This window comes from Crotalus tigris, unplaced genomic scaffold (assembly GCF_016545835.1).
Source record: "Crotalus tigris isolate CLP2741 ecotype Arizona unplaced genomic scaffold, ASM1654583v1 scf7180000018691.1937549, whole genome shotgun sequence".
NCBI classification, from domain to species: Eukaryota; Metazoa; Chordata; class Lepidosauria; order Squamata; family Viperidae; genus Crotalus; species Crotalus tigris.
Window position 1 is genome coordinate 277333 of NW_024097150.1, and position 25568 is coordinate 302900.

The 25568-nt window shown below is 37.8% G+C and overlaps 1 protein-coding gene across 1 annotated transcript in view; it reads right to left on the reverse strand.

Moving 5' to 3' along the window:
- Positions 1 to 25568, reverse strand: part of SLC35F1 (solute carrier family 35 member F1) — a 224554-nt gene that overhangs the window by 99195 nt on the left and 99791 nt on the right. The window contains 1 exon segment of the mRNA XM_039355479.1: positions 11256 to 11431. Coding sequence (XP_039211413.1) covers positions 11256 to 11431 — 176 coding nt within the window.

The window sequence follows — 25568 nt, forward strand, 5'->3', positions numbered from 1 at the left end:
GACTGATGAGCCCTCAATCATGATGGCTAAAAGGTTACATACAGTAAAGGATGTTACTTAAAAAGTCTTTATAGTGATTGTATAGCATCATTGTAAATTGTGAAATGTAATTTTTTTTGTCAAAACTCAGTCAGGAATTTCCCTTATGATCTTACTGACTTAACCCTCTATAAATACAATAAAGGGCTTTTTTTGCTTGTAGCTTTTTTTCTTCCCAGCTCCCAATTTCTATGACTTAGGGCATTTCATTATAGCTATTCTATAATGTTATGTCTGTTTGCTTAATATAAATTCCCCAGAGTTCAATGATAAATAAATAAATAAATAAATAAAAGAAAAAAAGTCAAGGTTATCTAGTTATCTAGTTAACCCATGATGGCTATTCAACAGCTTTTCCTAACACTGCTTGCTTTTATGCTGAGTTAGAGAACCGTGGGACAGACAAAAGCTATGTTTTGCACAGAAAGTCTTAAGTAGGCATTGAACAGAAACATTGTGTACTTTACCACAAAGAACTCTATTTCTCAAGCAACAACTGAGGGAAGGGGATGGGATCTCACTTTTCAAAATGGTGGTAGAGAAAACAAAATTACTACCATCTTCACTCACAGAAAGCACAAGTGATCTACTCTAAATCTCACTCTCTCTCTCTCTCTCTCTCTCTCTCTCTCTCTCTCACACACACACACACACACACACACACACACACACACACACACACACACCCTGCTATCTATTTACCTATTTGCCCAGGTAAAGCAAGCAGATACTTATTTTGAGCAACAGTGATTATAGGAAGATACTGGCGGTGGATGATCAATTTAATGAAGGTATAACATTATACTCTATGGGAAAGGCAGTGGTGAACCATATGTTAACCAAGAAAGTCACAAGGATAGACAACATAAAGTTATTGGCAATATGGCACAGGATGATTGGCCCCTCAGCTATGCTCCCAGAGGCAAACAGAAGTTGTAATCCAAAATATCTTGATGACACCATATTGCAGAAGGAAAAAAAATCAATTAACTACACATCAGATGTCACTAGCCTTGATTTTATAACATGATCAACTCTGTTCCAGTATAACTTGGGCATATCAACAGATAATGTATAAACAAGTTCCAATATTCCTCCCTCAGGATAAGGGAGTATAAAATTGGTGGTTTTTTTCCATTAATCCTTTTATTTAGGTGATAAAATCCAAGCTGTGGCTCTGCTGTTGAAGAACTACTTAAATCATACAGTGAGAATTTCCTTCAGCTGTGAAGCCAGTTGCCTTGGGAAATGACAGTTGACTGAATTTCTGTCAAGTAATAAGGGCAAAGCTACAACTGTTTCTACCTGATAGTTTAACTAACAGCCAATCCTGTTCAGGTTTGCATAGATGTCAGTCCCAAGGGCCCTATGAACTTTCTCTCTGTAAATATGGGACAGCAGCCCAAGTTTCATTAGTTCAGATGTTGTGCTAGACTAACTTAGAACCACTTTTTCAAAGCCAACAGCAACACTTAGTAGTTCAGTGATGTACCAGAAGCTTCACGTCCAGATCTTCAAAACCTAAGTTCAATTTCATTTCGTTTCCATTTAATTAAGAGGGCTAATTTATCTCCAGTGATACATTTAGCAATTTCCCTCTCACAAAATTACAATCTGATAATAACTTTGGAATAGTCTAAGGCAGGGGTCTTCAAGCTTGGCCCTTTTATAATTTGTGGACTTCAACTCCCAGAATTCCTCAGCCAGCATGCTTGGCTGAGGAATTCTGGGAGTTGAAGTCCACAAGTCATAAAAGGGTCAAGTTTGACAACTCCTAATTTAAGGACTGTACCCAAAGCTTTCGGAGGACCTTAGATTATGTATCTCTAGGATTGGCCAGGATTCTTTTCAAAAATGCAATCGCTTTTCCCTCATAGCACTCCTCACTTTTGGGGACACTCAGTTCCCAATGAGTATTTAATTAAATGCAAATTATAATAAAACCACATCAGAGTTTTCCAAACCTACCTTAGTGATTGTATAAGAAAAATCTAAGGTAGAGGTGCTCATAAATTTACAAAGGAAATCAAATGAGATGAGAAACTTGCTACAGGATATTAACCAATACAAAGCCAAATGTAGCACTAGCTGTTTGAGTACTTTGCTCTGTATAATCTTCATTTTTATTGAATTGCTTACATCATTTGTGTTTTTAATTTGTAGTAAACAAGCATAGTACAACAGCGTTCTTACTGAACACTCCATTTCAACTGAAAAGTAATATTATTTATTTATACAATTTGTACCATTATCCATTTCATTCTCATGACTTTGGACAGCAAACAGTATATTAACACTGAATCGGTTTATTTATATCATTTCTATATGAAGAGAAAAACTATACAATCTAAATCTATCTTTCATTTCACAGTACATGAAGAACATCTATTTTCTAAAGATTTGGATTGCAAATGTATGCTTTAAAAAATTCAAACAATATACACCTTTACTTAAAAATGTATTGCAATTTATTACAAGTATTTCTACACCACCCAGTTTAAATAATTCCTGGAAGATGACAAAAATAAAAACCAAATACCTAATTTTTTTCTTCTTATAGAAATGATATAAATAAACTGATCACCTCCTCATTAGATTGAAATCTAAAATATGCTTCACATGAAAAGTGGTACACCCATGTAATCCCACTGCTTTATGAACTGCAATGGCTCCCAGAGGGCTTCTGGGTACAATTCAAACTGCTGGTGATCACCTATATAGCCCTTACATGGCTGTCCAATCCAAGGCCTTACACATCAATCAGTATCCAAAAGCCAATAAGGCTAACTTGTGAGAGCAAGTTTGGTGCATTAGTTAAAGTCCTGGGCCAGTGGTGGGATTCAAATATGTAAACAACTGGTTCTCTATGTGGATGCCGCTTCTGGAAGTCCATTCTGGGCTTGGGCAACAAAAAATTAGCTACCGGTTCTGCCGAACTGGTCAAAATGGCTGAATCCCACCACTGTCCTGGGCTAGAAACTGGGAGACCACGAGTTCTAGTCCTGCCTTAGGCACAAGCCAGCTGGGTAATCTTGGGACAGTTACTCTCTTCTTAGCCCAGGAAAGAGGTAATAGCAAATCATTCTTGAAAAATCTTGCCAAGAAAACTGAAAGGATTTGTCCAGGCAGTCTGCAAATCAGATGCTATCTTATATATAACTGTTATGAAGGGTGCCATGCATATCTCTGGAATCCTGCTCCATAGCATAAGAACCTTTGCTGGTGGCCCATGCTCCACTGATTTCTCTTAAGAATGGAGCCTCATCACCCCACTCTGGGCAGCACCAACTAGGAGGAGATGGTTCTGAGTCAAGACACAGATAGCTTTACCTTCTGACTTGGATTCAGAAGGCTATTGGTAACTAAGGAGAATACCAGTTTTCCAACCATGTGCTCTCCATATTTGCTAGGACTAAAAATCCTAAAATGAAATGTAGGGTAAAATAAAATAAAAAGGCAAAGACAGACAAGGAAAGGAAATGGTAGATGAGCAAAAAAGACAAATGGAGGTGGGAGACAATGCACGTAAGGCTCAAATTCTCCCCAGATAAACTCCAGAATGGCAAGCCACCAGATGTTGCAACTTGTAGGATCTTTCCTACAGGTGTGTTCTGTCTCTGATATTTGGGATGCAGTTAGGATTTATAGTCCTTTTCATTTATTACTCAAACTGTATCCCTCATAACATGAGTCTTAATTGGTTCTCCTCCCAAGAAATAATATTAGATTCCTTCAGGCAGTTTTGTCATGATGTAGCCCTTTGCAGAAGGAGAGGCTGTGTGTGTGTACAATTGTATGTGATTGCCTTCCATACAAGCTGAATATCTTCAAGCTTTTTTTGTTTGTTTGTTTCTTGCAGATATTATTGGAATGACAATTAGTGTGAAGGATTAGCCTGAGCAGTCCCCTGACAAACATTTTAATAAAAACTCCCATTTTAATAAGAACTAAAAATTTTACAGGGTTTATTTTACTTTGCCATATTTCAATATTTGCAATAATTTCTGTTTTGTTCAACAATTAATTTGTACTGATTATAGAGCACTGTTCTTATTCTCATTATTCAGTTTAAATTCCCCTTTCCCTTGCTGCATGAAATAAGAGATATGAAGGGAAAAATATTTCTTTCCTAGATTTCTTCAAGTTGTGGCTAAAATAAAACCACAGCCATATATGTTGTTATTAGATGTAATTACATCTAATGAGCCTCTATATCAGGGGTGTCAAACTCAATTTCATTGAGGGCCGCATCAGCATTGCGGTTGCCCTTGGGGGGCCGGGTGGATATGGCCAGGGTGGGTGCAGCCTACTGGGTGGGCGTGGATGGAGTGGGTGTATCCTACTGGGTGGGCATGGCCAGCTCTACATCATTTGCGTCAAGGGTGCCTGTGGGGGACTGGGCAGGAGTGGGACAGATCTGAGGATCTCTGGCAGAAGGGAGTGGGACCGGGGCAAGTGCCAAGGCATGGTGCATTTCTTCATTCCTCACAAAGGGTGACACCTCCCCAGCATGCACCCAGGGGGCAGGGCCAATGCAGCAGGGGCTGGTTCCTTGCTGTTTCTGTATGGCCTTGTGGAGCTAAGACTGAATGCATTTCAGCATAGATGGCCACCACAAAATGGTACATTGGCTCCTGGCTGGCCTGGGCCAGGGCCAAGGCAGCAGGGGCCGTTCCCTCACTGTTTCCAGGATAGCTTCGTGGGCCACATGAAACCACTTCGCGGGCCGCATCCAGCCCCCGGCCTTATGTTTGACATGTCTGCTCTATATCTTTTGAATCCATCCAAGCATTTACATTGTTTTACTATAGTTATGAAGTGATGCAAACCTGTAGAACTTCTAGCCTCAAATAACAGCATTATTGTGCAAACTCAGAGCTGATTGGACAACAAAATTACACAATTCTGTGGTGACACAAAGTTATAACCTTTTCCTGAGCATTTAAGTTGCACATTATTCAGCTTTTCAATTTCATAAGGCAGAATTTGAAATTGTTGTTTATCAAATGATACTTTAAAGTGAAGTGAAAGATTTGTTCTCTCAGTATGAATCATAAGCCAATTCTATAGTACAAACTTATAGCACCAAAATCTGTTTCAGGTTCCTCCTCCTCCTCTTCTTCTTGTACCATATCCGTTATCGGACGTTGGCGATCATGTTGGCGATCCTGTTTTTATCAGCAGCCACACGAAAAAATGCTGCTGAGTTTTGTCCAAACCAGTCCCTTAGATTTTGAAACCATGATGTTCTTCTTCTGCCTGGACCTCGTTTGCCTTCAATCTTTCCCTGGAGCATTAAATGGAGTATGCCGTATTTTTCTGGGTATCGCATCACATGTCCAAAATATTCTAATTTTTGTTTTTTAATTGTTTTGATGATTTCCTTTAGCTTTGGCTTATCACCTCCTCATTTCTGATCTTGTCAACCCAGCTTATACATAACAGCCGCCTGTAAATCCACATTTCAAATGCTTCTAGTCTCTTCAGGTGGCCTTCTGTCAGAGATCGACTCTCTACTCCATAGAGCAGGATAGAAAAAATATAGCATCTGACAAGCCTGATTTTCAGTCTTAGGCTTATGTTGTGACTACAGAAGACCTTTTTCATTTTGAAGAATGCTGTTCGAGCTTTCTCTATCCTAGTCTTTACTTCAGTGGTCATGTCCAGGCTTTCATGTAAATTAGAATCAAGGTGTGTGACCCTTTCAACTTTTTCTAATGGTATTCCTTCTGAATTTATTGGTGGTAAATTAATGGGTTGTTTGCTGATGACCATGATCTTGGTTTTTGAGGTGTTAAGCTTCAAGCTGTTTTCAGATATTTCTGTGTTGATGAGGAGCTGAAGGTCTTCATGCTTATTGGCAAGCAGAACTGTATCGTCAGCATATCTTAAATTGTTGATCCAAACACCGTTTACTTTGATACCAGAATCGATGTTCTCCAGTGCCTCGTTGAAAATTGACTGAGTAGATATTGAACAACAGTGGGGACAGAATACATTCCTGTCTGACCCCTCTTCTTATTTCTGCAGCAGCTGAGTATTTTTGGCCTAATCTCACATTTGCTACCTGATGCCAATACAGATTCTTTATGATATGGATATCAGGTTCCTCTATGTGTATAGAACTTTCTAAGCAACATTTTGCTTAGCAGTTTTCAGCTCCGAGAGATTCTGCAGGGTTGCCTTAACTTTGTGAGGGTTCTCATAAAGCATAAAAACAGAAATACTAAATTTATCCATCATCTTTTTCCAAAGTCCTCCAAGATGGAGTCAAGGTTCCTTGTTGTTTTGAGACACAGCAATAGCAATTAGCACTTAGATTTATTAACCACTCCATAGTACTTTACAATACTCTCTGAGTGGTTTACAGTGTCAGCATATTGCCACAAGAAACTGGGTCCTCATTTTACCAACCTCAGAAGGATGGAAGCTGAGTCAATCTTGAGCTGGTCGAGATTGAACTCCTGGCAATGGGCAGAGTTATCTTGCAATACTGCATTCTAACCATTGGGCAACCAGACATATGAGATTTATCCTGAAATCCTATGTTCACAGAAATGGGCATGGATTCCGATTAGCATCTTTCATGTAGAACATAAACCTATGAACTCAAGGATTCCCCCAAAGGATATAACAAGAGAAGTGCAGGGTTTTTCAACTTTCATATCTCTTAATCAGATAAGCAAGTGAAGGAAAGGAAGGACAGAGGAGGGAAAAGATTCTCATTCCTAAAGAAGAGATATCCCATGTTTGGATTCCACATATGGGTTGGGAAATACGAAACAAATATTGCCCTTAGGTTACATAAATGAGAAACAGAAACAATCATCTTTGTCTCTTCTACTGTACCAGCTCAAATTCTTCACATATAATCATAATTAAAAATAGTAGCTTTGTACTACCAATTTTGCACCGAGAGAGGAAAAAAAGGCATCACAAGCATTTAAAGATGCAAACGGTAGGCTTTTCAAGATAGCTTTTTATGAGAACATCCCATGGGAATGGAGGCTTTAAAAAGACCTTGTGAAACAATACCAGGATTTTCCCCAGAGTTGTGACTTTTGTTAACCTTTGAAAGTTTGCTTCACACTCTGTGAAAAAGGTGTTAGCTAGATACCAAGGACATCTTCTCACTCTAAAGATAGATCACTTTGACTTTTCACAGTTACTTTTTCAGTGACTCCAAGCAAAAATTAGGAACCACAATAGGTTGGGGACGTGATTTTCCATTTTCATGTGAAAATCTGCATCTTGGAAATGAGATTCTTTGGTGAAACCAACTAAAACTCAGAAATGTTTTTAAACTTTTCATCCAGGTCAGTGATGGCGAACCTTTTAAAGACCGAGTGCCAAAACCTGCCCCATCGCTCCGCCCTGCCCGTTCCACCTCTGCCCTGCCCCCATCCCACCTGCCAGGCCACCCATCACCTACACGGCCCACCGCAGATTGCTCAGGTGACCCTGCAGTGCCATGGTGGCCACACCCTCCACTTGCACCCTGCACCATCTGTGCGTGACAGGGTGTGAGGGCGGAGTCTTGTACCTGCTGTCCAACTGCCATGTGCTTGGCTGCATTGCTCCATGCCCAGGGGCAACTCTACTCCAGGGGGGCTGCTGATGAGGGGGTCATGGGGGAGGCAGGGCCGGGGAGATGGTGTGCGTGCCCAGAGAGAGGGCTCTGAGTGCCACCTCTGGCACGTGTGCCATAGGTTCGCCACCACTGGTCTAGGTCCTGAACATTAACTACAATTGGCTAAAAGCTTTTGCGGTTCAATTTTCAGGGCTAATGCAGAGCCAGATTACAATATATTGCTCAGAATTCTTCAGCTCTGGGCCTCCCTCCTTGGAGATGTTCTCAGATTTTGCCTCTCTTTAGCTATACTGAGCCCAATATTTTGGTCTTAAAAGTCTCCAGTGTTTTTTATGCCAATAGCCAAGGCTTTGGAATGATATATTGAGGGCATACTCAAAACAACAGAAACAACAACAAAACAAAACCTGGTGGGACTACAGGAATGGGACAAAACTTGAACCTGAGATTATTCAAATTTAATTGAACTAAAATTAAATAAAATGAACTAAATATTGCTAAAATAATCATTCTATAATTTTGCCCTATATCCCCATAAAGTAGAGCTTGCAAAGAGAAGGAAAAATGGTTGTTTTTATTTAGCTTAGTAGACCAGCTATAGTGTCTCATAATTTGGCAAGAGGAAAGTCAGAATGCAATTCTCCTTTAATTAATTCCTGGGTGAATTGACTACTGATGAGTAATCAAAGGCAGAGTAGAGCAGGAGAAAATGACTCACAACAAAAAGGGAGGTCACCAATTTGAATTGAATTAAATGCACGCCTTTAAATAGTTGCATAGAATTGAAACCTCAAAGATTTTTGGTAGATAAATGGCTTTCTTGTTGTCTTTTGAAGAAGGTGTAAAACATTTTTTTTGTTTATTTATACAATTGTCTCTGGAAAGGAAATTGAAATGATGTTATTTCTTTACCAAGGACATTGATTGACTATTGCTTCTCACCTAGATATCTGACAGCAGACATACTAAAACTAGATGTAACTCTGGGATTTCTTCAAATGCCAGTAGGAGGAAAAAAAGAAAACTGTTGTTTCTCTGTAATCCAAGAAGAACAGAGGGGGTTTTTTTGGTTTTTTTTATGAAAATAGATGAAAGTTTAGACTCACTCAAAAGTTCACCAAAAAGGAAAGCCCTTCTAGGCAATAATGGAAGTGAAAAAAGGATGAAGACAATTAAAGACAATAAAAAGCAAAATGAAATTTGGTATTCTCATTTAGCTCTAAGTATGACCCAAAAGATGACTCTTGATTTGATAAATACTGTAAATATTATGACGTTATGCCACTCATATTGTGCATCAAACAAAACAGCAAACAGTAAAGATTATACTTCCATACGTGTGAATATGTCTACATGGATAAGTGGCATTCATTTGAACCCATATTGCTAAGCCATTGAGAGTTTGCTCCAGGCCTAATTTGGTTTGGAAATCTGCTAAAAAGTGATTTTCTGATAAAATTTAGCTTTTATTTAACCCACACTTGTTAACATATGGATTTACATCAGCCAAAAAAAAACAGAGATGAGGGTTTGTTTATTATCCCTTTCCTATGTAAACAGCAACTGGAATGGTCTCTTGGTCCACTACAATGGTTCTTTCAGTTGGTCTTTCCAGGCACTGGCCATTTAACTTTGTGTGAATAGCAACAGGGGTTATTGAAATATTTCCCTTGGTATTCAATCTTCTTCCCTGTTTTGTGGCTTCAGCAAGACGATGTGGCAGCATGCTTGAGGGAAGAGTAGAAGTAAACTGCCTCAGCCCATTTTTTTGGAAGTAATAAGTTGATAGAGCCCTTTGCCCAGCTTTGCACTTAGTCAACAAGCAAAGTCCTTACTGCTAACTCTGTAGGTCCATCTCTGTGCCATATCAGTGGGATCTAGGTAGTGTAAGCTACATATCTCAAGTGCATGTTTTAAATTAAGACTGGTAAGATCTTACAGCTGCTTGTTCATTCAATGTGAACTGCAAATTATTTTTGTAAGAATTGTAACAATCTATCCTATTGGTGTTATAGAACCAGGCAAGAGGAACAGAATGGAAACTAACATTAATTTATCCACTGGAAATTAACCAGAGTAAAAAAGGAAGCGTTGATTGCTCACAGACAACACAGAGACTGAAGCATCTGCAAATTCTTGGAAAAAAACCATAAACAATTCAGAGAAGCCAAATGCTGAATTGAGGACTTAAATATTAAAAGGAATTTCAACAAACAGTAAGATAATGTTTTGCTTATGCCAAGGGTCTTCAAATTTGATCCTTTTATGACTTGTGGACTTCAACTCCCAGAATTCCTCAACCAGGCATAAAAGGGCCAAGTTTGAAGACCTCTGGCTTATGCACTCCATTGTTCTTTCCTTGGGTTACAGGAAAATCAGTTGCAGATAATTGTGAATTGCCAAACCATAGTGCTTTTTTAAACCTTGGATTACATCAAGAAGACTGTGAAATTCTGGGTAATTAAGTATTTGAACCAGGAGGTTAAGCAAGCTCTGCCAATAATATGGCTGTTTGCTTTTGGGTGCCAGGGTTGTATGTGGTAGTGGTAGTGGGTTTAATCTTTGTATATCACCCAGAAATACTTTGGCTCTATAAATTATTTAAATAAATAAATCCAATAGGTTCTTCATTCTTACTTTCTGCTCTTGATATCTGAGAAGGTGCTTTTAAGGGCTGTGGGACACTCAGTGGTAATATGACAATGAAGACTACAGAAGCTATGTGGGTTAATATCAAGTAATTCTGTGACAATATTGCAAAGCCACAGTGATATAATGCTAAATCATAGCAGATAGAAAAATATTTAGATTTCTCTAAGAGACAGAAAACACATTAAAGAGAGAGACAAAGAGAGACAGACAGATAGACAGACATGTTAGATAGATAACAGAGATGAGAAATGGATGAGAGAAAGAGAGAAAGAGATGAGAGAGAGAGAGATACAAGTGCATCTCACTGGCAAAGAGCTTGATTCCAGTATCTGAAGATGAAAGCCTGGCTTGCCTTGAGGAAATTCACCATAAACAGAATCCCCTCCCAATTCCATTGTTTCTCACTTCCTGGTTGCAGCTCCCATGTCACACTGGATGCTTCTCAGACATCAAGAATGTTGGGAAAGTGGAAAGTCCATGCACATAGAATTCTATTTATTCACATTACAGTCCAAATGAAAATATTGCCCTTATTTATCAGGAAATCAAAGAAATTCATCTCATCATTTCAGGTACCATTCTAGACCTCCTGAGCAATCACCAATGTATGTTATGTATGTATGTATGTATGTATGTATGTATGTATGTATCCTTTATATAAGCTACAAACTCATCTATTAGCTCTCAAAAATCATAAGAATTTCTTATAAGAATTATATTCATCAAAAGTCTCTTCTTGTGAGCATGTTGCCAGCAAAACATGTAATGGTGATTTTGTACCTTGGTAATTATTAACCTATTCCTGTCTGAAAGAGCATATCATTTTACTACCTTTAAAAATTCAACTCTAGTTATATTATGGAATGATCTGTTATATGACAAAACCAAAATTGGCATAAAGGAAAAAATGAGGCCATGTACAATTTCAGGAATTGATATAATAGCCCATCGACATGCAGCAAGCACCACTTACCTTGTCTAACAGCTAATGTTGTGGTGTAGACCAAAAATAGGAGAATGTAGTTCAGAAAGCTTTGAAAGACAGGAGTGTTGGCATGAAAATCATCTGACAAATACTTGCTGGTTAGGCTAATACCACAGATCAGCAGGGATAAGACTTGCCCCAAAGCTACAGATAACAGGAGCTCCCTAAAAGAAACAAGACAGAGAAACCATTTTGTTAGAACAGCCAATGATGCCACTGATAGAATGATTACTTCCCTCCCTTTGTTGTCCCCCTAGAAGCAATGAGGAGGAAAAGGAAGAGAAATCTGGATTTTGCTGGCTTTTACTCATAAAACAGCATGAAGCCATTATTAAACATTCTTAAGACAACAGAAAAATGACCATGATCACAAATTCGAATCTAACCAATGGAACTCATGATATCAATGTTTTACCAACTCCTCAAAGTAGACCTTGGAAAGTGAGAATACTGAACATATGCGCGCGCACACACACACACACACTAAACATCCCTGTAACAAAAATAAAATGAAGATATACTCTCAGTGTGAAATAAGCTGGGACATTTATTGTTACATGACAGTTCTCTGAGTGTGGCTTAGATTTCCTGTGTCCATTAATATGATCAAGATCTGATGAAAAATTAAAGAGCTGTGAGCTCTATGTTGACATGAAATGAATGAAAAATGAATCATTTTTCCCAGGATCATGTGATCAGAAAAGTCAACACAGGATTTATATTAACTTTTAAAAGAATGCATACACAGAGGCATCTGCTCAATCTAGAAGTTTCACCCTGGTAACAAAGTATGTCCACCTTTTGTGCAATGTCATTACACATGGAATAGTTTCCATTGCAACATCACAATGAATACCCATGTAAAATTTATATCCCATTATTCTGCCAATGGACTGAGATTTAATATTAGAAAAAATGCACATCAAATACTCAATTTTGAATCTAATGGCTCATCAATTATATTCCCCAGCAAATCACATCTCAGTAGAATTACAAGGTATGCTTCAAACTAAGGTTCAGTCTCTAGCACAATGTTTCTCAACCTTGACAATTTTAAGGCATGTGGACTTCAACTGCCAGAATTCCACAGCCAGCAGTGCTGGCTGTGGAATTCTGGTAGTTGAAGTCCACATGCCTTAAAATTGTCAAGGTTGAGAAACACTGCGAGTCTAGCATAAATGCAAAGATTCAGTCATGTTATTTTGCTTTGACAGATTTGAAGACAAATCTAAAACAAAACAAAAAATATATATACAGCATATCTCAGGTAAATCCTCTGTATTTTCCTTTACCATGCACAGACAAAATATTATGTTGCTTGATATGTTGTATGATTAAAATGCATAGAAAAGAGGTTTATATTTTGAGGAACACTTTCCCTGGATTTGGTATTTATAGGTTCCTATTACTGAAATTCAAATGTCTGTCACTCTACTTCAGTGGTGCATTTTCAGAGATCTCCTGTGACTTATAGGTTGCTGGCCTTTGGGCTACATTGACCTCAACTCAGTGGTGGGATTCAAATATGTGAACAACCAGTTCTTTGTGAGGATGCCGCTTCCTGAAGTCCATTCTGGGCCTGGGCAACAAAAAATTAGTTACTGGTTCTGCTGAACTGGTGAGAACTGGCTGAATCCCACCAGTGCCTGAACTCTGTATTCACTGGGACCAGAATCTTAATTCTTCAAGATTATCTCCCCCAGTTGCCATTATGGAAATTGTCTTCTAACACAACAGAATGGTGCCAGCCTACAAAAACAGTTTTGTAGAACTGAAACTGATAGGACAACCCGGTAACAAATGTGAGATACTTTGCTTTTCATAACTGTGAGATATAGAATCTGAGTATACTCTCTAATCCCCAGAGTCAGTTTTAATCCAACCTCTGATCATCTTTATCACCGCCAATCTCAGAATATAACAAACATCACATGAAGCAATCAATGCACCCTCCCAGCTGAGCAACAGAAGGAGACAAATAGTAGTATTGAACCGTTTTCCATCTCTGTAACCATGTTCAATGTTATGGAAAGTAACTGAATTCAGGGAAGTTACCAACCTATCAATTACCATCCATGTGCTCAATTTAAAATGGCATGATGGTAGGGCAAAATTTCTGCAGGGAGAAAAGGGATGGTAAGGCAAAATAAAGAAAAATTTTACATCAGCAGGAAAATAATCTCTCTACACATGCTCATAAACAGAGCTCTAATGCTTTTATGGGAAAGCTGCATTTGAGTCAGAATTAAACTAGCTAAACTACCATATGGGTGCAGAGCTACCCATGAATGTGGTGGACATCACACATGGAGCTGCCCTTAGTTCCACACTATAAGTAGTACTCATTTAATGACCACAAATATTAGCTTTGTTATTAAGGAAACCTACGTTCCTGTGAAACTATATTCCTTGGATGTGCTTCCATACATTTCTTTCATCCTTGGGAACTTTCTTAACCAATTTTTTATTATGCGAAATTTTATGTAGAATTAGTGTTTGAAGCATTGAAAAATTAGTGAAGCTTCAAGATTGATACAAAGATCATTAAAATCATCATGATATTTACCGAGTATTCCTATTGCTTTTCTCACTGTGATTTTAACAACTGATGAGATGACTTAAATCTGGGGTCCCCAACTTGTGAGCCATGGTCCACTACTGGGCTATGGCCCGCTGGCCAGTGGGCCGCAGAACAGGCTGGCCAGTGAGCGCTGACCCCCACTTACACTAGTGCTGCATGGCAAAAATAGGGTACCACATGGAGAAAATGAGGTGCCATGTGGTGAAAATGGGGTGGTGCTAGAGAGTGTCACACGGACACTAGGACCACCTCATTTGCGTCACACATGGTCATGGCCCCATTTGTGTGTGTGCATGCCCGCGCATGTAAACTGCTTTTCCCTCGCTTTCCCTCCAGTCCGCCAACCAAGAAAAGTTGGAGAACTCTGACTTAAATCATCAGCTTCTGACTGCAACATACAAAGTTGTCCAAACTGACATGTCCCCTGATGGCTAGATTCTAAATTAATTATATTGCTTGAAAACTGCCTGCCTCGCATAATTATGTCTTAAATGTAGCAATTTCAGAAGCCAGAAACATAATATAGATAAAGCAGATGTGTGTCTGTATAGTGCTTCAAGACATAAGATGAACAAACCCAATATTAAATCTATAAATCATTTCCAAATTGCCAAAGTCAACAAACCATACTTTGTATTAACTGCACCTTACATTCCTATTGTACTCAATTAATACCTTGGAAAATAAATTAAGCAACTGGAAAATCAAATTTAACAAGGGCTAAAAATAAGCTTTGAATTCACGGGAAATATGGTTCCTCAATTTTAGATACAAGTTAAAAAAAAAACAATGGTTCCAATTCATTGGTTTTCCCTTAGGCAGCGAGATAAATCTTTCTCATACTGGCTGGCTTTCAGCACAGTGAGACAGTTTTTGACAATCTGGTAAATTTATTACAGGCTTGTCACATGCTGGGGGAACACTCTTAGTAAAAGGTAAACACACACACACTGAACTAGTTTTCCTTCTTTTAATAGAATTTTAAATTGCAGGTGCCTGAATGAGTTTATGTTTTGGGGAAAGAAGCTCAAAAAAGGATAGAAAGGCATCTGCTTCATATTTCCAAAGGCTCTGTTCAAAAATATTTCCTGAGCTATGGAAAACAAAGTTCTAATGTCAAATATTCAGCTGCTGGAGCTTATCGGAGCCAGTTAATATACATCAAGAGTGATCCTTTAAACCAGAAGTCTCCCACATCCTCCTTATGGGCACATTACACCAGTAGAGACTTTCCTTGGGAACCACCAGATTCTGACTTCATCTGACTTTTGATATTAAAGATAATTTAAAAAATGGGAAGCTGACATGCTGGCAAAATAAGGAGCCAGGGACCAATGCCATTTTTAATTCTAGCAATGCCTCAAGGCTCAAAATAGGCCCTTTCTTTCAAAAGTAAAAATGATGCATGATGGGCATGGAAAGTGTTGAAATGTTAAGGTTAGGTCTCCTAAGGACACTTTGAATACATACATACATACATACCTACATACATACATACCATTTTAATTAGTTTTTCTTTAAAAAAAGTTTTACGTTGTACAATAGTATAAGCAAAATATTGGTATCTTGCTATAATGTCTTTGTTGGTGTTCATTTTTTATTTTATTTTTCATACATTATTGCTATTTTCTTCTTGCATATTGTGACATTTGTCCTAACATTTTTTTATCCTTGTTCCACTCATGTTTAGCCATGAAATACTATATAGGCAACTTTGTACAGACACTAACTATGTTCTCCATAAAGGCCACTTTATGAATAGTGATGGGATTCAAATATGTGAACAACTGTTTCTCTGTGTGGATGCCGCTTCTGGAAGTCCATTCTGGGCCTGGGCAACAAAAAATTAGCTACCAGTTACCAAACTGGTGCAAACTGGCTGAATCCCACCACTGGAAAGACTCCAGAAGTGACCAACTGGTGACTGCATTAATCAACTGTTCTCAAAACCCAGTGTTTGCAGACTGAAGAGGTTATTTACCTTTCCTATATATATTAAAATAGCAGGTTGCCAAAAGTAGGATCTGATATAAATGCCAAAAAGAGGGCCTGATGAATCAATATAGATGTTGTAGTATATAAATTGAGTAAACAAAGAATGAACTTCAGATATTGCCAGTCTGATCTATAAGACAGATAAAGGTTTTAAGAACCATCCCAGTTTAGTCAATATAGCTAGAACGCAGTGTTTCTCAACCTTGACAATTTTAAGGCATGTGGACTTCAACTCCCAGAATTCCACAGTCAGCATTGCTGGCTGTGGAATTCTGGGAGTTGAAGTCCACATGCCTTAAAATTGTCAAGGTTGAGAAACACTGAGCTAGAGGGATGAATGGACCAATTCAGTCTGAACAAGCTTAATATATTTCCTATTTGCCTCAATAATGTCAAGTATCAGGTAATGACTATCAAATCAACCCTGCTGTTTTATACTTGAAAAGTATTCATTCTACAGAAATAACGTCTTTTGTTAAATATTTGGTGAGAAGCACGATCAAAAATAAACTCAGCATGTATTAATATACTAATATAGAAAATGGCAATGAAGATAGTTGGATACAAAAGTTTAGGTATCCATAGCTAAGCATTATATTTCAATGACTCCTAAGTGAATTGAAGCTGATACAAACTTTATATGGTGCAAAGGCAATTCTACTGGTGAACAAATATTGCAATAGCAATAGCACTTAGATTTATATACTGCTTCACAGTGCTTCACAGCCCTCTCTAAGTGGTTTACAGAATCAGCCTATTGCCCCCAACAATCTGGGTCCTCACTTTACTGACCTTGGAAGGATGGAAGGCTGAGTCAACCTTGAACTGGTCAGGATCATAGGAATCAAATAAATGCCTGACAATCTGAGCCGAGTTAATATGCATTCTAACTACTGCACCTCCACAGCTGGTCCAGCCTTCTAACCTCTCTGATTGTGACTCTTGTTTTATCTGCCTTCAATAAATGAGCAGACTGCTCTAAGCAGCTGTCTGAGCATTTGAAAATGAAGATAATTCACTCTTTCAAAGGGCGGAAATTTATAAAGAATTGTTTTCAGCTGGTAAATTCAACAGTGAGAAACACTGTTAAGAGAAGGACTTTACATGGAACTGTTGAAGTCAATGCATGTCTTGGGAAAACCAAGAAAAATCTTTGCTAGAAGAGCCTGATCATCAGTTCTTCAAAACAGAATCTACTGCAAATGATCTATGGAGTAATTGTCCATAGTACAGAGTGGCTTATAAAACAATGTTCTGCACTGAAGAATTGTTAGGAAGCAATCTCTTTTCTTTTTAATCTCATCAGCCATTGTCTGAAGTATGTTAAAAAAAGAACCTTTAATAACCCTGAAATGTTTTGGAATAAAGTATAGCTCTGTGTGTGTGTTTGTGTGTGTGTGTGTGTGTGTGTGTGAGAGAGAGAGAGAGAGAGAGAGAGAGAGAGAGAGAGAGAGAGAGAGAGAGAGAGCCACTGACATTGAAAATATAGTCTTTGTGAAATGAAAAATGGATTCAACTAAATGTCAACACATCCCAGAAGTGAATGTCCCACAAAACTGAAGCTGAAGAGTTTGGATACTTCAATAAGCTATTTAAAACACACTTGCACAACAGTTATAAAGTGCTTCTGGGAAAGGAATAGAAAAGTTCCTTGACAGTCCTTAGACTTGAATATTATTGAAACTCTGTGACAGATCTCAAGCATGCATCACATGCGAAAAGATCTAGGAATTTTCTCAGAAAACTAGAAAAATTGTGCAAAGAAGAATACGGAAAAATCCAAAAGTAATAATGTACACTTAGCTGGCTACTGAAAATGTTTGGAAACTGTTATTCGTGGCAAAGGAATGTTGACTAGCAGAATTTTTGCACATATTAACTGTTTTATTTTGACTCTGTACCTTAGAAATACGGGCAACTTGTCCTGTGAAAAAGAAAGAGAGAGGAAAATCACCAAATTTGGGAAGTGCAGTGCAACCCTAGATCAACAAGGAACAGAGTTTTGCTTTTAAGCAAGTCATTGAGAAATATATGAAGGTTATTTAATGGAATGCTTAGCAAAGGGCCAAACAATTCAACAGGATGTTAAGAAAAGAATGTGATAGCCACTTTGTTGTGTAATGTATTTATTGGTAAACATATGTCTGTTTTATATTAGAGATCTGTTAGTTGTGGATATGAACGTGCACACACTTCTGTACGTAGATGATATGTTATTGGCTGAGAGCCCAAATCATTTGCAACAAATATTAGGTGAATTGCATGTTGCAACAAGGAATATCAATCTGAAAATTAAGACATTAAAGAGCAAGGTAGTTGTGATTCACAGGGAAACTGGTGTGAACAATTGTAAATTATATAAAATATAGTAGAAAAACTAGCTCATATTTTACAAAAATAATCAAAAGCTAGAGCAAGAGATAACTTTCTATAAGAATATTTACTGAAGTGGAGAAATGGGGAAATTTTAAAGTATGCAAATGAAGGTGCAAAAAACAGAGTGGAATTTGTTGCAAAGAATATTTGTCAAAAGATTCTAAAATAGCTGTGCTATTTTAGAACTTGGTATATTAGTAGAAAGTAAAATTAAGTTGAATGCAATGGGAATAATTTATTACATAATAAAGGACATGGACCGAATACAAGACAGAATACAATGGAAGAACTGGCTAGAAATAAGGAGACTGGCTAGAAATATGGAGACTGTGAGTTCTAGTCTCCAACTGTTGTGTACAAAATGATAGGAGGAAAGAGTATTATGTATGTTTGCCGCCTTGAGTTATCAATTAATAAATACCATGTAAAAAAAATAAATAACATAAAATGATTTGAAGTTATTTTATTATACAAGAAGAATAAATGAGGTCTGAAGAGCAAAATAGATATGTGAAGGAAGACCAAGAATTAGTGGTTGGATGGAAAAGAAAAAGAGGAGAAGTCTAAGAACAAAGGATAATATGTGAAGTGGTGTAATTCTGTGATAGAAGCAAGGATGATTTGTAAGGTAAGCAAGATATGGTGAGCAGTATTAGTGTAAATTAGATAGAGTTGTTATTTATTTTTTTTATCTCAAGCTTTATTTGTTACTACTTCTTACTTTTCTATGATTACTCTGAAAGAGAACAGCACATGGGAAACATATTCTTTCTCCCAAATAGCACTAGCAATAGCACTTATATACCACTTCAGAGTGCTCTACAGCCCTCTCTCAGCAGTTTACAGAGTCAGTCTATTACCCCCAACAATCTGGGCCCTCATTTTACCAACCTCAGAAGGATGGAAGGCTGAGTCAACCTTGAGCAGGTGAGAATCGAACTGCTAGCAGACGGCAGTCAGCAGAATTAGCCTGCAATACTGCATTCTAATCACTGCGCTACCACAGCTCTTGCAATATGATATAATGATAGTTTGTTGCAAGAGAACAGCATTTTATCTTGCATTTCCAATGTCATTTCAATGTAACTATTCTATGCATGCTTTTCTGGTGGTTAAGCCAATTGAATTCATACATGCTTAAGTCTCCAAATCTTTTCTAACCCACAAGGTGTTGAAATGCATTCCGGGCCCTGAACAACAGAGAATGATAATGCTGGTCATCTGCCCACGCAACAAAAGCCACTGGCAGAACATATCCTCTACCTACAGCTTCTCATGTACCTTATTACCTGCTCTAACCTCCCATTAAAAATCTCTCAAATAAGCACTCAGAACATTATCTTTGTATAAAAAAATGAAAATTATGTGACTATGAACTATTTCCTTGAAAACTAAAAAAGTTAAATCAAAACATTTCTTTCTTATAATGCATCAAATAGGCCTTTGGTTTGTTTTTTTTTTTAAAGAAATTAGTAAGTAATCACTTAAACAACTTTAAAGGATATGTTTTTGCTAAACTGTTTCAGTGACACAGGCCTTTTGTTATAACCTCAGCTTCTCTTCTGATGCATCTGCTTTTCTTGAGAATCCAAGATCCCCCCCCCCCTCCTAATGCTAATCTACTTCACCTGATAAAATATAGCATTTAGAAGGCAAGCCAGAAGTTTCCCCATAATTTGCATGCCACACATAAGCCATTCTACAGCCTTTACAAATATGGTTATAATTTTTAACTGTCTAGTTGGATTGCTTGATTTACAGGGATGCTTCGGTTTGTGCACTGTTTGAATTCTCAATATTTCTGTACAGATACCGTAAACACAATCTGAAGCAATGCCTTCATTAATCAGCCAACAGATTTTTTTTTTAAAAAAAAATGTTCACAGCTGACAACTTTCCTGAAAGATTTCTCTACTTTTGCTGTATTAAATGCTGCTTTTAAAAAAAATAGAGCCTATCATAATCATCTCATGGGGAGGCTCTTTTCTACAGATTCCAATCCAAATCAACTGTGGGTATTACTAGGCATAGCTTTTGATTTTTATGGGAAGCAGTCTGAATCCCCCACTGAGTAGTTTGTAATGTTGTTAAGGACATTGTCCATAGTGCCAATTGCTAGTTCCCTCTTGCCGTAACAGCTGGTGTTTGTGTCTAATAGCAGGAAGATGTGGGGACACAAAAGGATGCAAACGCCCTGAACAGGCAGATTGGGAGGGTGCCAGTTCATTTAGTGAACCACATCATCCTCCTTGTTCAGTTCTTGATGTTTTTATTAAAGAAGCTCACTTATTTTTAAGCTTTTCTTCTTATTCATACATCCAAGAAACTCAAATGAGCAGGGGGCTGGACTAGAAGATCTCCAAGGTCCCTTCCAGCTTCTATTCTATTCTATTCTATCCCATCCCATCCCATCCCATCCCATCCCATTCCATTCTCAGCCTTGGATCTAACTGTTGACTCCAGTCCAGTCTATCTCAGCGCATTCACACTGAGGTGTGGTAGGATTAAAAATGAAGGCATATCCTCATGCATGAGCTTTAAGATTATTATATTATTACCATCATCACCACATCATCTGTTCAGTTCTCATGCTACACTTATTTTGAATTCTGAATAACTCATTTTATTGGCTTCATATGATGAACTAAATGATCTGAATGCATACTGTCTACTAAACCATGAATAGATCAAGTTATGCAAATGTAGGACTAATTTTTAACAGATCTAGTTAAGAATGCACTGTGAACACAACCATTATCACTTTCCTCTTCCTATGAATCTTCAAGAGTTTCCAAGGCAAGTATGTGCATTTGCTGTTCATAGTGTCCCCTGCCTCTTTGTCAATAGAATTTTAGCAGGTTTGCTCCGCAGTTAAGCCAGACAATTATGTTGAACCACTATATTCTATGGGACTAATTTCCTAGGACAAGCTAGCTCCTTCCAGGTATATTGGAACAAAAGTTTCCCAAACTGTCAACCAGCATTAGAAGATTGGGAGTTGTAGCCTCAACACATTTGAAGAACACCAGAGTGGGAGACAGCAACCATAAAACCTATATCTGGGACTGTAGAGTTACAGTATAAACCTTTCCAGAAATAAGTCTCAATACATTCTATGGAATCTTTTAGCATTTCAGGGCTAAAATAAATTTGAACCTTAGAGCTGGCAGACATCCATGCACAAAACTGCCCATCAATAGTTTCCAAATTAAATCAAAAGTAGCTTTTTAGATATAGATTTATTTTGACCAAACTTTTGTAATTCTTTAGCATTTACATTCCAATGCAAATTGTATATATATTCTGTAATATACTGTAGAAGCTTTCAGGTGGTAATGCTGTAATCTCAGTGTGAAAAGATCAGAAGGGAGCCTCACCCTTAGTTAATCCAAACAAATTGTAAGCTTCAAATAATCTTGTGAACAAATCCAAATTTCTCAAAGTTCAACATCAAGGTGTCAACCACAGGTATTGCCCAAGTGTTCTCCAAACCATTCTAACTTTATAGCAAAATTCAGCAATAACCCAACAGCTACTTTATGTTTGTTACTCAGTATAATGGCAGAAGAAATGTGATCATCAGAAGGAATAGAATCACACACAAACATGCACACACAAGATACACACACTTTTTTCACTATGAGGCAATTAGCAATTTTTCAGTCACTAATTTCACACAGCCGGAAGAAACCTTGGTTGTATTATTCACATTGGTTACCTGCTTTCGGAATGGGACAACTTGCCATCGGACAACTGGCCGAAGGACAGTTCAATAATTCAATTTAATTATTTAAAATAATTTAAACATATTTTATTTTTTGCTGCTCACATTTCATTTTGCCCCTCCTTTGGCATCCTTTCTTTAATGATTCTATTTCACTGTTTCTTCAATATTAGTGTAACTCTTGTCCCACGGCAAGTTGGCCAATGGAGAGTTGGCCATGGTGAGTTGTCTCATGGTGAGTTGGCCACGGCAAGCTGCCAAGGATGAGTTGTCCTGGAATCACCTGCTTTGCTAAATAGCCCTGTGCAGTTTTAATTTGCACATCCCCATAATTATTTCTCTAGATACAACACTGATGAAAAATTATCCTAGTCCAGATAATCAGGACATAAGAAGATGCCTATTAATTAGAAAAATACTGTTGTATATACTTACTGGAATTTTGTAGGATTTGTTATAAAAATTGGCTGATAGCAAAAAAGTTCATTGGCACTCCTCCAGTGAAGTTCTGACTAGTAAAACAAGGAAGACTTGTATTTCCAATCCACCCCCATAGCCTCTTGTGCTGGTAATCTGCCTGTACGTGCTCAGAAACTCTATTCTCCATTATGTGATGAGTGGAATCAATAACCAACAGCTTCTGTTGAATTGTTCTTCTGTTGCCAGATTCTTGGGGTCCAATTCAACAGTTAGAATGGAAAAAGTTGTTTTGCTTCCTGCAAAGCTCTAAAAGTTGATTGCTAAAAAAAAAGGTGCCAGAACACTCTTAAGGTTCTTTATTAGCCCTGTAATTCTAACCACTTCTCATATTTCAAGAAAAGAAAATGGCATCCATTTTTTTTTAAATAAAGAGCAATGGCATAATAATATTGCCTAACAATGTTAGATCATATTTTAGTAAGATGGGTGATTTTGCAGTATTCTGTTCCCCCCATTGTGTATAGGAGCAGGAGACCTTTTTCTCAGATGTATAGCCAACAGATGATGTCATTTTTCAGCATTTTAAAAGAATGACCTTGCATGTGTTATTTCTATTTATTTAAGGTGCTATCTGATACACAACAGAATAACTTTGAAAAGGATTTTTCTCTTCTTCAAATGAGTAGATCAATCAGTTTCACAGATGCATAAACTATAGAAGGTCACCCCTTTCTCTTTCTGTATGTGTGTGTATTTGTGTGTGTGTGTATGGTTTGTGTGTGTGTGTGTGTGTGTGTGTGTGTGAAAGAGAGAGAGAGAGAGAGAGAGAGAGAGAGAGAGAGAGAGAGAGAGAGAGTTTGCAGCTATATATTGAAGCATAGGGCGTGGTCCAAGATTTACCAGTCTTGCGAGTAAAAGTTTATCTATGTGAAAAGTGTTTCTGATGGAAGAACATGTGGTAAAGTTGCTCTGTAACATAATTCGTTCTACATATTATTAAAGCCTGCCACTGGTTATTTCCATCTGAATGGAATGAATAATGCACAACATAATTTGCATCTTGCAGTTATGGGGCCAAACTCTCTCTTCAGATTTTTGCAGCAAAATAATACATTTTGAATAGTAGGATACCCAGATATTACAACTAACATAATTTAAGCACACAATCAGATAAGATAATATGCATTTCTCTTCCTGGAACTGGAAATTAATTAATACATTGCCATAGACACTGAACATATAGGCAAGTCTGGAACTGCATTACAACTGGTGAAAAAGAAACAAAGGGGCTGGGATTTTTTCATTAACCTGGCACCAAGTTCAGCAATATCTAAAATTATCACAATTTAAAACTCCTATTATATTTCTTAAAACATTCTTTCTCAATCTTAACCAATTCCAGGTATGTGGAATGCTTAGCAAATTCCATGCTGCTTGGGGAATTCTGAGAGTTGCATACTACACATCACGATGGTGCCCAGGATGGGAAATATTGCCTCGCTATCCCTTCCCACCCAATAGGGCTGATATTTTCCCCAAAATTTTGGAGCATTTACAGGCATATCTGCGGAGGTTTAGGGTGTCTCTTTTGCCCTTACAAATTCCCCAAGAGTTCTGAAATTTTACTTATTTTTATTTGTCAAATTTAAAGACCACCCATTTCGCTTTCAGAGCGTCTCTGAGGGATGGATCACTTTGTCCCCCTTTGTTCTTCTATCTGTTAAAAAGTGTCATATATTTTTCTTTAGCAGTAGAGGGAGCTGTAATCCTAAGAAAAAGATTCTACTGTTCAAAGAAAAGGCAGTGGGTTTGCAAAGATAATAAAAACAAATAAAAAAATAAAAACAAAAAGTAGGTCCATCTACATCTGCAGCGAGTTCCTTGGCATCCCACACAAGACGGAACTCAGATAGGCCATAGGAGGGACGGTTTGTGTTGACCAATCGCAAACCCCAACCCAGGTGAGCATCTCAAAAATCTCCATTCCCAGTAATGGAACAGCACCTCACCTAAAACCACATCTAGAACACTGCACGCTTGTGACAACCAAACCTGTTTTGGAAGCAACAGTGTTCCAGACATGCAACAATTACAACAACTTAGCCTTGACCATAAAGGACAAACAAGACAAACAATGTCTTCAAGACTGGGAGTCATGGAGCGTACTCCCAAGATGTCTCCAAAGCATGCAAGTGCAGCGCACATATGTCTCCAGCTCACCCACCACAGTGCAGAAGAAAGAATTGTACGCTTCCTTAGATGTGTCTACGAAGGTGAATGCAGTCTTAAGATATGTCTCACTCTACAGTGGGGAAAGCTACACTTATGTCATCTTGTTTGCAACCATAAGATGCATCAGAGTCTACAGCGGGGAGTGCTGCAGTCTCGGTGTCTTCTTTGGGAAAGCGAGACTAACAATGTAAGAAGGCCACACCGTACCAAAGTTAGAGCTATGTGGTATCACTTTGGTTGTAAAGCTCACCAATTTGACAGCGAAGACGTTGTGCCTTGAACTACAGTCTACCACCTTCTACGCAGACAGCAAGGTGATGTCAAGCTACATCTGCAAACAAAGAAGACACTTCTACGTCCATGTAAGAAACAGAGAGAAAAAGATTGAAACATCTTTAAGCCCTGAACAATGGCAACATGTGAAAACAAATAAGAACTTTGTTAACCAGGTGAAATGGCCCAACCTTGCCACACAGTTAACAAAATTGATCTGGCTAGAAAGTCTTGAATTCTTGGCCTGTCCAAATAGACAGATGCCACAGAGACCAAAACATTATGCACTTCCAGCTTCACTTCAAACTGCCAACCTTCTACCTCAGACACCAGTAAACGTCAACCAATCTGCTTCAAAACCCTGTCTAAGTGGAGACTCCTCAAATTAGGCATAGTTTTGATCGTCTTTTTTTATTGAAAGTTTTTGCAATTTTACAATAAAATCCCTCTCCCACTACCTCCCTACCCTCCCAAAAACCCTCCCCCCTCTTCCCAGAGCTGAATACAGGGTTAGCTAGAACTAAGAATACAAAACATTTAAACTTAAGTAAACCTCAAACAAAAATTACATTAAAAAAATCCAATATATATATATATAATAAAAAAGTCCAATATATATATATATATATATATATATATATATATATAATAAAAATACTTATTATCTTAAACTTTAAACATAAATTATTCAAAAACTAAA